This window comes from Sminthopsis crassicaudata, chromosome 2, assembly GCF_048593235.1.
Source record: "Sminthopsis crassicaudata isolate SCR6 chromosome 2, ASM4859323v1, whole genome shotgun sequence".
Classification (NCBI taxonomy): Eukaryota; Metazoa; Chordata; class Mammalia; order Dasyuromorphia; family Dasyuridae; genus Sminthopsis; species Sminthopsis crassicaudata.
The window spans coordinates 245,010,830-245,029,106 of NC_133618.1; the positions used below are offsets into that span (position 1 = coordinate 245,010,830).

Consider the following 18,277-nt stretch of genomic DNA (forward strand, 5'->3'; position numbering starts at 1 on the left):
TGCCTTAAGTAAGCAAAAACTTCCTTACTCTTTGTATGAGAAATCATTCTCAAGATATATGCCAGTTAGGTGGCAAAATAGGCAGAGCACTAGCTCTGGAGTTAGGAGCAGGACCTGAGCTCAGATGTGATCTCAGATACTTGCTAGTTGTATTACTCTGGGCAAATCACTTAACACTGATTGCATCCCAAAGGGAAAAGAGGAGAAGGGAAGAGACAGAGACACAAACAGGAATAGAAAGATGGAGAAGCAGTGAGAGACAGAGAAGACATACAGAGACAAAGACAGTTACTGAGAGACACAGAGACAGAAAAAGACATAGAAACACAGAGACAGACACACATGGAGAGACAGAGAGAAAATATAGTACTTTACAATCTCCTCCTGATCTAATGCTCTAGATTATAAAGTCATTTCTAAAGTCTTTGCCAGTATTCTCACCTCAGTGCAATTTGAAGAGTAGGTCAGAGGTTTGACAAACTTCAGTTGATACATCATTTTGCAAATGACCATCACACAAGCCCAAACTGTGCAGATGTGGGATGCATATGGGCGCAATTTGGAATACGGCAATGCAAACACCCAGATGATGTAGAAAATGCAATTCATGAAGGAAACCTGGAATAAAGATTTTGTTTGGTGTTGACTGGATCCTGTTTTCTATTTTGCTGTGCCTGTGAATACTCCTGACTTTAGAGGTTCAGAGTCAAATGGTGACTTTTAAGCAGGAGATAAAAGTATATGTCTGGATAGGCTCAACTGGTTTTCATCTTGAGATCTACCTGGTTTTCAAGGTTCTAAAAATCTAAATTCAAACTTCCACAAATTAGAGAAAAAAATGCTCCTTTGCAACTCCCTTGAAAGGCAGTTCCATCTGGATCACTAACCTCCTGAAGAGTAATCCAGATGATCACAGTAGAAACAATCTTAATAATGTGTATTTCCAGGAGTCTCCATAGTAACACTTGAGTTTCATTAACTATTTCTAGAACTTTCAGAAAACCAGTAGTTAACTTGTCAATCATCCAATCACAATCTCTTGTTTCTTTCTCTGAAAAGGGAGAAAAAAAAAGCCATGACTTAGAAATACTATGCTAAAATCTCATTAAAACTAATTGAAGCCATCAGTGAAAAGTCTGAATGGTGAGTTGTTTTTAAAGACATATCACTGAATACTTTGAAATGCATTTATAGTACCAGAGTGAAGCTTATTAAACATTGTAAAAAAAAAAGTTTTTTTCAGCATGCTTTAATGAATATATCAATGAGTTGTGATTAGCATACTGTTTGAACATAAGTGCATTTGAAGCACTTAAAATATATTTTTTCTCTTTAATAGATTAACTATTTTATTCAAATCTTGATGGAACTTAATTTTGCCTATTTGGGAAGCTCTTTGCAGAAGATAACAACAAGGAGCTACCTTATTTGTTTATATTCTTCTTTCCCCCAGTTTCATACTATAGTATTCATAGTACCAATCACTTACTGAATGAATGAATTTGCAAGACTTTTCTCAATACATAGTATAAAAACAGATCCAGCCTTTTCCCTGTAAGAATTATCATATATTCCTAATTAGCAAGGTCTGACATAATGAGGTTTGTCCACATGTGTGACTAATATGACTTTAATAGTATTGGGAGGGGGAAAAAAGTATTGGAGATGCTGGGGGAATATGACATTCAATTCATTGTTTATGGGACAGTATAGTAAAGAGTTTCAATTTTTGCTAATTAGGCAAAATTATGAATTAAATCTAGCCTCCATTTTTTTTCATCTGAAAATAAGATGATTGACTGGATGATCTCTAAAATCTCTTTTAGTTCTAAAATTGTATCAGTACCTTTCAGCCTCACCCATTCTTGTCTATCAAAATATTATTCATTCACAAGATTCCAAATCTATAGTTAAAAGCAACTTCAAAGGTCATCTAATCCAATTCCCACATTTTATAGATGTAGAAACTGAGGCTCAGAGAGAGTAATTGATTTGTCCAGGATTCTACATCTAATAAGTATCAAAGGATAAGATTTAAATATAGGTCTTTCTGACTCCATTCTTCTACATCAGTCTTCAAGGTCCAGCTCAAACATCACTTCCTCCGTAAAGTTGTCTTATCTCTCTGCTATGAGTGATCCTCTTCTTCTCTAAACCATAGCATTATTTTTGTATATAAACCATAAATTTTAAATTTATCAAATCCTATTATATGCTATACTTATTTTTCTATGGGTCTACCCAGACAGCTAAGTGACCCAGTGGACAGATCTTACTGATTGTGTGATACTGGGCAAGTCATTTAATTTCTTCCTTTTTCTGTTTTCTTACTTGTAAAATGGGAAAAATTATAGCATCTACCTCTCAGAATTGTTGTGAAAATCAAATGAGTTAATAGTGAAAAGGCACCTCATATTAGAGTATTATATAAATGTTAGCTATTATTGTGCTTCTAAATTCCTTAAGAGCAGGTATTATACTATATCTTATTTATGTTTTTCTTCTTCATGTCATCTCTCCTCTTACTCTGGAACTTGCTACAAAAGGAGCACCCAATATTTATTAGTTAAATTAAATTTAATTTATTGAAAGAAGTTGAATTAGCCCAACAACTTTGAATTGGTCAAATCTGATTGGGAATTTGACTGGGGGGTGAAATGGGGGGGGAGGAAGGGAACAGGATTTGCTTGGTTTTTTATACAAAATTAGTCATTTGTCTAAATGACCTGATCAGTTAACACCATGTTTATTGTGCTATCAATATGTAACAAAGGAAAAATTTCTGCATTTGGAGTTGGAAATACTATAGTGCAAATTCCGTCTCTGTCAATTACTGTATAACCTCAGACATCAGTTAAGTGAAGAACCTCAGTTTCCTCATTTGTAAAAATGAAGGGGCTTGATTTTATGACATATAAGGTCATCTTCAGCTTTAAATTTATTATCTAAATATACATCCCAAAGTCCTAATGACAGATATCAACTTCCTAGTACACTAAAGTATCAATTTGGCACAGCTGAGCACTGGAATCCTTAGAGAGTCATCTATGATCTATTTCAGAAGATCAGCTCTCTAACCTGCTGGTCCTTTCTGCTCTGGCTGCTCATTTTCCTCCTGCTTCTGGTTTTCATCCTCTGTGACAGTGTCTAGAGAGTTCATGAAGGTCCAAGTTTCATCAATCTTTCCAGGCATCAGACTGCAATATACAGAAAGAGTGGATTTAGGCTATTAAAAAAAAAATCACCGATTCATTTGCCAACTTCCTCATTTGTTGGGTTGGGTTTTTAAAGGTCACAAAGTAAATGGCTCCTCATCACTGGTAATGGAAGGAATGAGCTGATTTATCTATTCTTTAGAATTTTAAACTACTATGACCTGTTTCCATTAGCATTATACTGATTTAATCAACATTTTTCCGCAGGGGGAAAAAAAAAAACCTGACTCCAAATTAGGAAATTGACCTGGCAAGGTAGAAGAACTGAACTATAAGTCAAAATACCCAATTCTGAAATAAAAGTTATTAGCTTTTTGACAATCAATTAAACTAGACAAATCAATTAAACTCTTGGAGTCTCAGTTTTTTGCGCTTGTATAACAGGAAGGATAATATTTATACAAGGGAGCTCTTAAATTTTTTTTTGTATATGCCATGGACCTTTTGACAGTCTATCAAAATCTATTGACTCTTCAGAATAATGCTTTTAAATGTGTAAAATAAAATACATAAGATTACAATGAAATTATATTAAAATATCATTGATAAGAGAAATTCACAGAGCTCAGGTTAAGAGCCTCTGCACACTAGCTTCCCTCTGAGGTTGCTGTGCAGACCAAATAAATGATGAGAATTTTTGTAAACTAACTTATTGGGGCTATATATAGCAGGTAATGTGTCAAAGTGAACACAAGCCAGAGGAGAGATTATTTATTTAATCCTCACCTATTATGAAGTTTCTGAATTGTTGCTTTGAGCCTAAAGAAAAGGAATAGTTTATCAAATATGTGCAATTTATTGCTTAATTCCCTTGTTTCTCCCTCTTAACCATCCCTCTGATTTCTACTCCCAAATATTGCCAATTTTCCCATCCCCCTCCAAGGTACCAATTTCTCAGTCTCCCTCCATATAAGAAAAGACTATAGAAGAGAAATTATTTTTTGTATATAATAATATATATAATGTTATATTATTAATATATTATAATAAGTAATATAATATAAAATAATAATAATATAAGAAATAATAAATTACATTTATTATGAGCCCCTATGGCATTGTCAGTCTACATGGAAGATAGAAGGATATGACTTGTGATTGTATGATCTAAGCCAGAATTCTCTGGTGGTCATTGCCATGGGCCCCTCCCCTGATTTTGCTCCTGTTAAAATCTTACACATGGAAACAGTGATATGCAGCTAAGAGTTGAATGAGAATCCCTCAGAAATTGATTATCTCAGCCTCCCCTTCTTCCCTTTGTCCATTTGTTTACCAGGGATTGAATTTTTGTTCTTATAAATCTGTAACAATACTTTCTTTTCCCTTCCACTCCCCCTTTCAGTTTCTTTTTAATGTGTTATCTTCCTCCATTAGAATGTAAGTTTCTTGAGTGAGGGATTGTCTTTCTTTTTGCTTATATTGGTATTCCCAGGCACAATGCCTGGTGCATAGCAGATGCCTAATAAATGCATGATTATTGATTGACTGAGACAGCTAGTTAGAAAGTTTCTACAGAAAGTTAAAAAAAAAAAAAAAGAAGAGACTTACACATCTGCCAGGAGATGTACATCATTTTCAATCGTCTTATTGCTAAGAAATACAGAACAGTTATATTGTAAACAAATGCCATAACTAATGAAATTATAATACAATGAAAACCTGTTTCAGAAATACTCCCACTTCTCTTCTATGGAATAAAATGCAAGAGCCAGCATGAGGAAATACTAACTTTTTTAGGTCAGGCAGACAGTTTTACAATCTGGGAACTACAAGACCTAAAATTGACTTCTATCTCCAGAAGCTTGTTATGGATTCAGAAGAAGTTTTTGAGTGGATTCTCCATAAGATGGAGTTACAGCCTACCATGTTCACTCAAAGTAAGCTCTGGGATTCTTATGTAATGGACTTCCTTTTCTCTGTAGAGGGGGACAGCTTCTTGGGATCTCCCCCACTGGGCTCCCCAGGCTTACTATCTGAATAAAAAGAAGAAATCAAGTGGGGAAAATCATGTGTAATGAAGAGCAGTGAGGTTTGAAGAGAGAAAACCAATGTATTTTTAGCAATGAGCCTGGAATTGAGTTCAATTCCTGCCTCAGACACTTAGTAGCTGTGTTACTGGTCGAGTGGAGATAATAATAGCACTTACTTTCAAAGATCATAAGGACAAAATGAGGTAATATTCATTAATGAGGTTCCCGAATGGTAAGTTGAACCAAGAGAAACTAAAGAATTAATCCCTGAGGCAAGCAGGGAATAGGCAATGCTAGAGATCAGTTTAATTCCATGGTCCCACTCTCTGGGGAAATCCTCCAGTCAGAAACCCAAGTTATGTCAAACCCTTGAGATACACTCTCTGTAGGAGTCTTGGGCAGTCTCACCCATCACCATCCCAGTCAAGTACCTAAGGTTAAATTTTCCCTATAAAATCTACTTATGGGTCATCTCATGGTGCTGTCTTCCTTTGGGTCAGTCTAACAAGGACTCTGCCTCATGGTGTCTTTCTCCTTAACCCTCCTCCATGCCATGGGATATCTCCTTTAATTCTCAACCCTACTCCTCTTCCTTATAGCTAACTAACTCTTTTAGGGTGTTAACTCCCTTTTAGGACTTAGCCTGCCAGCTAACAGCATGTCTCAATCTCATAGTGCTCCCTTTCCACTAAGTAATTGTTAAGTTCCTCCAAGGAACCTGTCTTTCATATGCTTTCTCACTCTATTCATATTTACCATTCCTGATGTCTGTTGTATCCCTTCATTTTGTCTGTAAATCTACTTTTTGCCAAAGAAAATGGTCATTATGAATTCTTCACATGACTGAAACCCAACTTTTGGTGACTATCATCATCTGGTATCTATATGATCCACATTTAGTCATAAAGCACTTTGACAGTCATAAAAAGATGTATAAATACTAGCTATCTTTAGCTCGATATTGTCTATCTTTTCTATCAAGCTAGTTATGCTTTTAATAAAGTTAAAAATAGGGGTACAGAAAAGATAATAAATACTTTACAACAAAATAAACAAAAAGAAAAAACCCATCTCCCCCTAGCCAGAAGATAAACAATAGTTCTGTTATTACTGAGTTCTCCCTCCTTAAATTTTCTCCAATTTATTTATCTGTGTATTTCTTGTATTCTGTCCCCTATTTCAATAGAATATGAACTCCTTAAGGAGCTATTTCATTTTTCTTTTTGATTTCCAACACCTGGCTCAGTGCCAAGCATAGAGCAGGCACTCCAATATTAGCAAAATGAATGTAATGAAATGGAATATGTGTATATGTTGGGGAAGAGGGGGCAGTGAGGAGCAGCATTCCTAATTGAATTTCTAGAGTGTAGATTCTTTGCATATATGTTGAGCTGTCCAGTGCTGCCCTGATGAATGAAAGTACCTGTCAGGTGTGCCTTCCAAATTGATTGCAGTATTATTCAGGCTGGTGATCTTGAGAAAGTCTTCATTAAAATAATGCAACTGAAGGATGCATGCCAGAAGAAAAGCCGCAGGAAGCATAATCCTTGCAAACAGCTCTACTGTATCAAACCGCTCTAGTCCTATATCTCTTAACCTGGAAGGATAAGAAGGAAGAAGCATTTGAGCAGACCTGGAGTGTCAGGCTGGTTTTTCACCCCGTAAAATAAGAACATCTGACCTGTACATCTATTATTAGCACTTTTAATTGATGACTCCTCTCTTATGGATGGTGTATAAATTCAGCACTCCTGCTAAATACTCCCACTCCCATTATAACTTCATATAAAATAACTTCATTATAACCCATTATATAATTCACTCTGACAATCCAATTCATCCAAAGTATAGTCAATACATTGCCCCCTCCCAAGTCTCAAAACCACTCATAATATCACCTGAAGTTTATAACATTATTATTTTTTCTTTATATATATGTATATATTTTTAAATGGATATTATATTATATCACAACATATCATATTTCCCTCCATTCAGATAATCATCCTTGTAATAAATGATTATAAAAAGGAGGGGAAAAAGCAGTTCAGAATAATCAACCAATATTTCAACTTAGTATATAAAATGTTCTGTGTCCATAGATACTCCCATCTCTGCAAATATATATATATATATATATATATTTTTTTTTTCTATCATGACATTAACTGTTTAAGTGTAAGAGTGGGCAGAGGGTCAGTCTTGATCATTTAAGTCACCAAATGTATAACATTATTCTTATAAATTCAAGATCTCTTATGTTGTTTCACCCATTATTGAGTTTTCTCAGGACAAATGAATAATTTATTACATGGTATGCCTGTATTTCAGAATCTAGGCTGGGACAAAGTAAGGCAATGGTTTTTTTTCTTCTTTGCCTCTCACTGCCTTCTGAGAGAATAGAGAAGTATGATATTATCACATCCCAAACTCCTGACATTATAGAGCAGACACTTTCACAGGTCAGGAGAAAAGGAAAGTATGTAGCCCAAGCTGTGATAAACAAAATGCTATGCCTGGATCAAATAAAACAGTTCACCAGAGTAAACCAATCCAAAGACTAGGAAGGGGAAACAGAGGTCAGGGCAAATAATCCAAAGCTGGAGGGGTGGGGAAAATCTGTATGAAGCAGGGTCAGGAAACAATAATAGGACATCAGTACATCAAGGAATGAGTAAATGAAAAGTTGTTTTATATCAAGTCTTAGGCCTTTGTTGTGTCCCTTTATGATGGCAGTATGATAGCTCCAGCTGCTCCGTGCTTAGCTACATCAGGAATCTGGGGACCCAAACAAGAAGGGGTGGAAGTGGAAGGGGGTACAAGGAGAGAGACAGGGCATTCTCTGCTGGGATAGGGGACTCTGCAGGAGGGCTCCCCTGTAACTTGGCTATCAAGCGTAATTGGGGCATGCTCAGCTCATGGCTTTGATGCTTCTACTCTGACCAGCTGAAGCCAGGACATTTAAGGGAATCAAATTGTAGCATATGATTGTGATGAAATAATACTATGCAATAAGAAATGATGAACTCATTTGAGCAGCATTTTTTCTCCTTTTTATAATTATTTGTTACAGGGATGATTATCTGAATGGAGGAAAATATAATATGCTGTGATATAATGCAATATTTATGATAAATATAAATTAAAAGACAAAAAGAATAATGTTATAAACATCCAAGTAATGTGGTTTTGAGACTTGAGAAGGGGCAAAGTATTAGCTATACTCTGGATTAACTGGGTTATTATAATAGATTATATAATGGGTTATGATTCATTATAATGAATTAATTACATTATTTTGAAGTTATGTTGCCTTATAAAGGTTAAGTTTCTAATCACCTCTATTCCTGTATTTAGAAAAATATGAAAAACTTGAAAGAAATAATAAAAGGAGTGAAAGGAGCAGAAGCAAAAGAACATTGTATATCATAACAGCAATATTGTTTAAAGAATGACTTTGAGTGAATAAATTATTTTGACTTTTACAAATACCCAAATTAACTATAAGGGACACATGAAGAAAGATGCTATCTGCATCCAAAGAAAGAATTGATAAATAGAAGTATATAGAACAATTTTATATATATATATATATACACGAATGTGGGGGGTTGCGTGTTTAATGGTAGACATCTCTAAGGCAGGGAGGAAAAGAAAAGAAAAAGAAATTTACATGATGTTTTGTTGTATTTTTGAAAAGAGTAACAAGTTGTGCATAACAGATTTGTAGTTTCATGTGCAGCCATCTTTTTGTTATACTATTTTATGGAAATGCTTGTTTTACACCTGAATTTAAAATGAAATAAAATAACTTAAAAAAAAAGAAATCACAGCTAGCTTACTGTGTTGAGGGCCTTTTCTTTGGAAATAGTATCAGCAAATTACAATGCTTGTGCTCCTGGGGTTTTGGCTGAGCATCTCTGTGTGCCTGATGTTAATAATTCCAGATCCTACTTTGAGGGAGGGCTGTGATATAAAACTAGTTATTCCTCCCCCTACAGTGAATTATGCCTTTGTGAGGAATAATTGGAAGCTGGCAGGCCAGGGTTTTCAGTCTGACCAAAATGGGCTTCATGCTGTACATCATAAAACATTTCATCTCAATGCCTTTGCTTAACCTGTCCATGCCTCAGATGCACATCTTTCGCACCTAGAATTCCAGGTACCAATTTTTCTTCAAAGCTCATAAAGGTTTTTCTGATCTTCCAGCTGCTAATTGCTCCTCCCCAAATTACATACATGCATACATGCCCACATATGATATATATATATGTTATCTCTCCCTAAAGAATGGAAGCTCTTTAACAGTAGATCCTAATTTGTTTTTGTCTTTGTATCTCATACCTAACCTAAGCCATAGCAGAAGCTAAATAAATGCCAAATGATTGATTGATTGACTCTGATGCTGGGCCAGAAGATTTTTATCTTCAGAAACAAAATGAACCATTTTTCTGGATAGAAGCTAAGTAGAGTTTCTATGTGTTTTGTTTCTGAGTCCCTAAGGAAGAAGCCTAGCAACCCAGGGAAGAATAAAGGGAATTGGAAAAGTCACTTCTCAGGCCAAGGCCAATTGCCTGTGGAGCTTGCCAAAGGGCTGAGCAGTTCTCAAAACTGCAGTGCATGAACCTGGCATGCACAATATTTTCTGTATCAGTGAAAATTACTGGGTTCCAAGAAGCAATTGCTTTGTTATCCTTTTAGGTTAACACTTCAAAATAAAGAGAGTAGGAAAAGTGTTAGTTTAATTCTGATTTAACTTCAACCACCATCTCCCAAACCCCCACAGTTCATGGAGGTCAAATATTCTGGGATTCTTAGTCTCAATATATTGATAACAAATACAGCTGGGAGTTGGAGTGAGCAGGGTTGCTCCTAAGGGGTAGTGAACCTCACAAATGGGATGATTTTTTATTTTTTTTTTATTATTGAACATATTTTTATGCCAGAAATGTCATTCTCCCTTGTCCCATGATGAGTCAAGTCAAATCTCAGATTTGGTTAGAACACAGGATAGAGGAGAGGAGGAGAAGCACAATTTTCCAACTTTGCTATTCTTGTCCCAAATCTGCCAACAAACTACAAAGATAAAAACTCTTACCCCTCTTCTGACAGTCCCAGTGTGTGGATTAAAAAGCCAGAAATGGTTTTAAACTGGTAGCCATAGACAGCGATAAGAACTACCATGGAGTAAGAGACCACAGCCTTCCAGAAATATTTCAAGTTTTGCCTCCAACAGTCATAGTGAATCTGTAAGCAGACATATTGTGTGAGTTAGTGAAGACTGCAGTATATTAAGGACACTGAGGACAGCTAAAGGCAGCTCGTACAGGAGATGCCCCCAAGCATTGGGCAGCCAACAGACAGCTGGAGCACAACTAAGCAGCTTCTTCCACTAGAGGAAGCAGAATCCTGGATTGTCAAAGGATGACAAAGTGTCACAAGACATGGTGAGGAATCTTGATGCTTCTTTTAAAGTCAAAGACTCAAAAAGCAATTCATCTGATGCTGAGCAAATAATACTGCATCTTTTGAACCTGGAGTTATTGCTTCTTCACACTTTTATTGGTAGTGAAAAAGTTGGAAATTTATTAGAAATTTCTGCCCTGTCCCTTGATTTTTGTACTGTTTTTTATGTTCTCTACCCATTTCTTTCCTTCTCTGTCTCCTTCTTTCTGTCTGTCTCTACCTCCATCTCTCTTCTCAGTCTCACTCCCTCTGTTTTTCTCTATCTCTATCATTGTCTCTCTTTCTCTCTGTCTGTCTGTCTGTTTCACTGTCTGTCTCACTTTTAGATTATACCCATTTTATTTCTAATCTCCATGCTGATGATCCTGGGTAACTTCCCATTACCTTTTTTTCCCCTTTTTGTTTTCAATAGTACTTTATTTTTCCAAATATACAAAAAGTTTTCAACACACATTTTTTTAAAAAAGCTTTGTGTTTTTTCTCCCTCTTTCCCTTACCTTCCCCCTCTCCAAAACAGTAAGCAATATGATATAGATTAAATATGTGTAATCCTTTTAAACATATTTCCATATTTGTCATGTTATGCAAGAAAAAATAGACCCAAAGGGAAAAAACATGAGAAAGAAAAAAAATCAAACAAACCAACAAATAAAAAGGTGAAAGTACTATGCTTTGATCCACATTCAGTCTCCATAGTTCTCTCTCTGGATGTGATTGATATTTTCCATCCCAAGTCTATTGGAATTACCTTGAATCACTGCATTGGATAACTTCCCATTTTTTTCTTGGAGGTTTTTTTGGGGTAGAGGGGGGGATTTACATTTTATTTTGCAACATGTCTTTTATGGAAATGTTTTGAATAACTTCACATGTGCCTTCTTATTGTGAGGGGGGGTAAGGAGAAAGGGAGAGAATCTGGAACTCAAGGTTTTAAAAACAAATTTTAAAAATTGTTTTACATATAACTGGGGAAAATAAAAATGGTAAATAAAGCACAAAAAAGAGGAGTTTTTGCCTAACTTCCATAACTTTTGAGGACCCTGGGCCATTTTCACATTACAATGAGGCAAAAGAAGGCACAAAAGATATTGATTTGGGGGAACCAGTGTTTGGGGGATATTTGGGGGAACCAGAAAGCAGAGAAAAGGCATCTGTGTCAGCCTTTTGCAAGGACTATTTACCTGATAAAGGGCCACACAGACAAGAAAAAGCATGATGTAGAGGATTTTGTAGACAACCACCTTGCCATCAAAGCTGACAATAAAAAACATGCTACCACAAAGAAAGATCCAGTATTTGGTCAGAATTCCAATAATGAAAGAGCCCAAGAGATCCATCAGAGCATTTGTTCGTTTGTCTTGACCTATAAAGACAATATTAGAATTCAAATATATTAATTTAGAGAAAGAAGAGATCTTAGAAGCTATTCATTCCAACCCTCTCATTTTTCAGGTGAGGAAATTGAGGTTCAGAAAGATTGAGATACTTGCCCAGGGTCATAGAACTAATAAGTATCTGAGGCAGAATAAACAACCTGCCTTTGCTAATTCTCAAGTCCCCATCACTACTATATGAGCTATTAACAGCCATTCATCTACAATTGCCAAAACACCAACTGTGTTTTTAAAATTCCTGATCTAAGTTTCTGAGACAATAAGATGTATCATCAAAATTGTCATAACTGTAAGCAAGACTTGGTTTGTTCCTCCCTCTTCAGTCCTTACCCTCTTTATGACCATATTAAACTGTCTTCCAAGCTGAGACACATAACATTGATTCATACCTTACTTCATTTAAGATTTTTACCCCACTCAGTTTTTAAAAATTATCTTTAACATATGAAATAAGACAAGCATTTCCATAATGTAAAAAATTAAAAAGATGATTGTACATGAAACTGCAAATCTATTATTTACAACTCACTATTTGTTTTAAATGTATAATAAAATTTTAATGTGTAACTTGCTTCCCTAACTCCCATTCCTCAAGCTAGAGATAATAACCGTTAGAAACAAATATGTACTCATGTATATGGGCATATAATATACATGAATGTGTATATATACACACATATGTACAATATATTTACGTACATATACATATAAAAGCACTCTATACATCTATTTATGAATTCTTTCTCTGGATACAGATAGTATCTTCCTTCATACGTATTTTGTAATCAATTTGGGTATTTGTGATAGTCAAAATGACTTATTCACTCAAAGCTGTTTTTAAAATAATATTGCTGTTGCTTTCATCCACTTACTTTTATGAAAGAATTTTGTGCCCAGAGTTTCAGTCTTCTTTATCTCTGTCTATTGAAATCCAATACATTCCTCAAGGCCTAGTTTAAATGTCATATTGTCTGGAGAGAATTTTCAGATTCCCCTAACCAGTAATAATGTTAATATCCTCTGAATTCCTATAACTTTGTGTCCTTTCTATAGATTACATTCCATTTTGTTTTGGAGCCATTTGCAAATAGAACTTCAGACCAAGAATGGACATTAGAATTTATCTAGTAGAACCATTACATTTACAGAAGAAACAGATTCTGAACAGAGATGAAGTGACTAATGAAATTCACAAACATAAGTTTCAGAACTAGTATTAAAACTTAACTCCTCAGATTACAAATCCACTGTTAATATTAATGATGATGATAATGATTGATAATAATAATTAACATTTATGTAGTTCTTTAAGATTTATAAAGTGCTTGACATGTTATCACATTTAATATTTGTTCTTTCAAGTAGAATGTAAGCTTGAGCATAGAGACTATCTCGATTTTGTATCTTAATTTATATCCTGAATAGTTAACATAATGCCTGTCATAAATCTGCTCTACTCGACTATCATTTTTTCAATGTGTCTATGTATCTATTTATTGATCTATGTATATATCTATCATCGATCCCTCTATACATGCATATATATAATCTATGTATTTATGTGTCTGTGCATCTATCACCTATGCATCAATTAGCTATGTAACTATATATGTGTTCATGTCTTTATGAAGGTATCTATGTATCTAACGTCAGACTATCCAGCTATGTGCCTATCATATGTATATGTATGTATACATCTGTTTCTATCCATGTGTGTCTCTATCATCTATGTATCAACCTCTGTATCTATGTATGTATATACATATATCTATCTATCTATGTATCTATCTTTCTAGTATATATTTAGTAAGTGCTAATTGGCTGGTTTCCAATGTCATAGTAAAACATGAGGTTCTTGAAGGTAGGGTTCATGTCTTATTCATTTTTGTAACCCCAGAAAATCACCAATTTTGAGAGCTATAAGGGTCCTAATCCAACCCATCCCAGTAAGGATTCCTCACTACATATAATGGATAAGTGTCACCTACCCTTTGTCTGACAACTTTCAAAGAAGAGTCAACCTTCCACTTCTTGAGATGATCAACTCCACTTTGGGGCAGTTCTTATTATTAGAAAGACTTCCTGGCATCAAACCAAAATGTCCTTTGTAACTTCCACTCATTGTTCCTTATTTTGCTTCATAGGACCCAAGAGAATTTGTCTAATGCCTTTTCCACATGACAATCCTTCAAATATTTGAATACAGCCATCATATCCCCCTAATCTTCTCTTATTCAAACTAATTATCCTTTCTTCCTATGATCTAGAGTAACTTAACATGGAATACTACTTTAAACAAGCATGAAGCTAAAAGTGATCCTGAGTGCCTTTACTGACTACTTCAGCCATGTTATTAAGCTACATGTTAGTTGCTTCTATTATAATCCTGGGACCCCACATAATAACACTAGAAATTGATCCCTTGTCCTTTGATAATTTTTAAAAATCACTCCAAAGAAGAGTAAGGTAAGTTCTTTCAAAGGTTCCCCCCAATGCTGAGACTGCTTGGGTAGTATTTGCTTTTATCATACTGTGTCCTCACCACATTCATCACCAATCACTTCTTGTAGAGCCTCCTCTGCCTTTGCCAGTGACTGTCTCTCTGTCACATATTGCCTCAGGAGGAGCCAGAATGAAAATGCATAAAAAGTCTGCAATTAAAAACAAAGGAAAACTTTTCTTTATTTATTCAAGGACTTCCTGGGATTAGAGATTGTTCATTTCCACCATGGCAGTGACTTTTAGAAATATGTCTTGAAAAGAGTGCTTAGTCTCTTGTGTATATCTGGACCCAATTGGCAAGAGGGGATTAAATAAGTTCAAACCAAGGATTGGTCAAGTGATGTCAAGATGGGTCAAGATGGGTCATCTCTGTCCACACCATCCATCTTTATACCTCTAAAGAATGTACAAACCCCCAAAATTGAGGGAAAAATAGGGATCATCTATTCCCCTTCATTATACAGATGATGAAATTGGAGTCCCAAAAGGGAAAGTGATTTATCCAAAATATCAATTTGGTGGCAGAACTATGACTAAAATCTGGGTATCTGAAATACCAATCTAGGATCCATTCTAATGCATGCTTCCCTAGGAATAGTGCGTTATTTGTAGCCTATTGAATTTTTCTGATCATTATTATAATCATTTATTTTCTGTTTCTCTTCTGTCCTCACTGATCCCAAACTGCATTTGTCTTTCCTTCTACCCATGGCCATCAAAAAAGTTATTTAATGCCAAATTTAGAATTACTCAAAAGACAAGTTCTCACCTTGACACCAATATGGAAGCAGGGTTGAGGATAAGACTTTAGATCAAAGTCAATGAGAACTGAAGTGGGAACTCCTGGAAATAATTCTTCCTGGGAAACTTTGAGACCCACAAAGAAGTTGAGAAGAATAAGGATGTTTGCATAGATGACAAGAAAAGGTGAGCTGAGCAGGGCCAAGCGTTGCCTGTTACGACTCATCCAAATGATGCATGACCAGATCAACAGGACAAAAGTCAGCCAACTGTTATGAGTGATGCTCCAGACCTGCAGCAAAATGGCAGCACAAGAGTCCAGTTGGCTGGAAGCTAAATAAATGTCTTTGGGGAAGAGCAGACACATTTCATGATTTGTAAAGAACCTTATCTTGATGTATCTTTATGATCCCATCACTCTTCTACCCCTAAACTTTCAGGGAGTTCTTATTGGCTACCAAATAGGCAATATAAAAACCTGACTCTGACATTCAGGGCTCTCTATATTCCCACCTTATCTCATAATACTCTCTTCCTGTACTTTACATTCTAACCAAACCAGATTACTCTCCATGTTATCTTTTCATGTTACTCTAGCCTCCATGCATGCCTAATCTCATGCTATCTCCCATTCTTGGGTTAGATTCATTCCCATTCCTAATTTTTTTAAGTACTTTCCCTCAAGACCCATTTTAGATACTGTAGTATCTGAATCTTCCATCAGAGTTATTTGTAGGCATATAATTTTTTCCAATGGGTACTAAGCTCCTAGAAATTAGACCTTGTGTTGCAATCATTTTTTAAATTCCAGCCTTGAATACAGACAGTGGAGGTGTTTAATGACATCTTAATTAAATTAAATTGAATCACTCAATAAATACTTTTTGAATTTGTTGAAGTAGGGAAGATTTCACAGAACTAAAATGGATTCTGGGCACAATTGAGGGTTTTTTGATGATCTCAGCAACTTTCTAAGATTGTCAATTGCAGAGAAGGTCAAAATGTGAGATTATAGAAGTTCTCACCCAGAAATTCCCTATATCAATGAAATGATAGGTAAAGTCTCTATCCCTATATAAAATAAAGTTTTCTTCTATTTGTCCTAAAGGATAGAAGAATAGTAAATATAACAACAATGAGCCCAAATAACTCAATCAATAAATAACCACAAGTTTCATCAGTCTTGGATCTTACCATCATAATGATCAATGCCATTACATAACTTTGACTCATAATGAGATGACGAAGGACAAAGAAACTGCTGGGCTCTTTGTCCTTAGGTTCTGTCTCCTCAGGAAAGATACTGCTTCCTACAAGTAGTGTAAACATATTTACAAATACCAGGGAAGAAGACTGAAGAGTTAAAATAAACCTAGCAATTCCAATTGTTACATAAAATATTTGGCTATCTTCTTTGGGCATGTCTTATTACAGCATGAAAACCATCTTTTCTATCTCATAAAGGATTTTGCCTCCCAAGAAATTTTCACAAATTTCTTTCAATTACCCACATCAACAACATCTTGACTTATGTCTTGCACTGGATTTCAATGAAAAAGTAAAAAGTTTGGTGACTATGCAACTCTGCCTCCCTTAAATCCAATTTATGTACAATTCAAGATATCACTCCAATAGGATTGATCCTCATGGAGAACAGAGGACAAGCAACAACATATCAATGGCTTCAAATAAAATACTACATCTCGGTCAATGTGTTGGTTTGTTTTTATTTACTATACTTCTTTGTGACAAGGGAAGTTTCTACTCAGGGAGATGGATGCTCCATGGGGAAATGACAGAAGTATACAAAAGAAGCAGGTATATTTAAGAATAAAAGCGTCTGGGGCAGCTAGGTAGTGCAGTGGGTAGAGCATCATCCCTGAAGTCAGGAGGACCCGAGTTTAAATCTAGCCTCAGACACTTAACACTTCCTGGCTTTGTAACCCTGGACAAGTCACTTAACTCCAATTGCCTCAGTAAAAAAAAATCAATAAAACAGTTAAGGTAACTAGTACATGTATTGCTAATTCTGTTTCACAGATGAGACTGAGTCTATCCCAAAGAAATGATTAAAAAAAAAGAGGGAAAGGAACCAGATGTTCACAAATGTTTGTAGCAGTTCTTTTTGTAGTCGCAAGGAACTAGAAATTAAGTGGATGCTCATCAGTTGGGAAATGGCTGAATTAGTTCCAGTATATGAAGGTAATGGAATATTAATGTTCAAAGAAATAATGAGCAGGCTTATTTTAGAAAAGCCTGGAAAGATCTACATAAACTGATGATGAGTGAAGTGAGCAGAATCAGCAGAACTTTGTACATAGTAACAACAAGATTATGTGATAATCAATTGTAATGGACGTGGCTCTTCTCATCAGTGTGGTGATTCAAGGCAATTCCAATAGGCTTGGGTTGGAAAATGCCAATCACATCCAGAGAGAAAATTATGTAAACTGAATGTAGATGGTAGTATAATATTTTCATCTTTTGTTTGTTTTTTCTTTCTCATTTTTTCCTCTTTGGGTCTGATTTTTCTTGAACAACATGTCATAAAAGAATGTCATATTTAACCTATATAAGATTTCTTGCTGTCTTAGGGAGGAGGGAAATAAGGGAGGGAAGAAGAAAAATTTAGACTACAAAGTTTTACAAAAATGAATGGTGAAAACTATCTTTATATATGTTTGGAAAAATAAAATACTATTAGAAAAAATAAAATAAAAATATTTTGCAGATGAGGAAAATTAAAAGGGAGGGAATGGAGAAATTAAAGAGCTTCCCAAAGATTAAGAAAATGTGATGTAGTGAATAGAGCTCTGGATTTGAAATTTTTAAAATCTGGGTTTGAATTTTATTTCAAACACTGTAAGGCAATTTATTTAGTTACTTAAAATCTTTACAACTAAGTTTACTCAGCTATAAAATGAGAGAGTTGAACAAAGACTTAGTTCCTCCCAGTCTTTCCCAGCACTCAACTTATGAATCTCTCACT

General features: G+C 35.2%; 1 protein-coding gene across 1 annotated transcript in view; it reads right to left on the minus strand.

Annotated features, from left to right (window-relative positions):
- The window catches only part of LOC141552740 (piezo-type mechanosensitive ion channel component 2-like), a 91,677-nt gene that overhangs the window by 63,537 nt on the left and 9,863 nt on the right, over nucleotides 1-18,277 (minus strand). Inside the window, exons 4-14 of the mRNA XM_074284752.1 lie at nucleotides 16,483-16,598; nucleotides 15,317-15,580; nucleotides 14,588-14,696; nucleotides 11,833-12,014; nucleotides 10,284-10,432; nucleotides 6,609-6,782; nucleotides 4,764-4,805; nucleotides 3,942-3,974; nucleotides 3,079-3,197; nucleotides 888-1,051; nucleotides 442-618 (exon numbers count right to left, since the gene is read on the minus strand). Of these exons, the coding sequence (XP_074140853.1) occupies nucleotides 442-618; nucleotides 888-1,051; nucleotides 3,079-3,197; nucleotides 3,942-3,974; nucleotides 4,764-4,805; nucleotides 6,609-6,782; nucleotides 10,284-10,432; nucleotides 11,833-12,014; nucleotides 14,588-14,696; nucleotides 15,317-15,580; nucleotides 16,483-16,598 (1,529 nt within the window). The remainder of the gene's footprint in view (nucleotides 1-441; nucleotides 619-887; nucleotides 1,052-3,078; nucleotides 3,198-3,941; nucleotides 3,975-4,763; nucleotides 4,806-6,608; nucleotides 6,783-10,283; nucleotides 10,433-11,832; nucleotides 12,015-14,587; nucleotides 14,697-15,316; nucleotides 15,581-16,482; nucleotides 16,599-18,277) is intronic.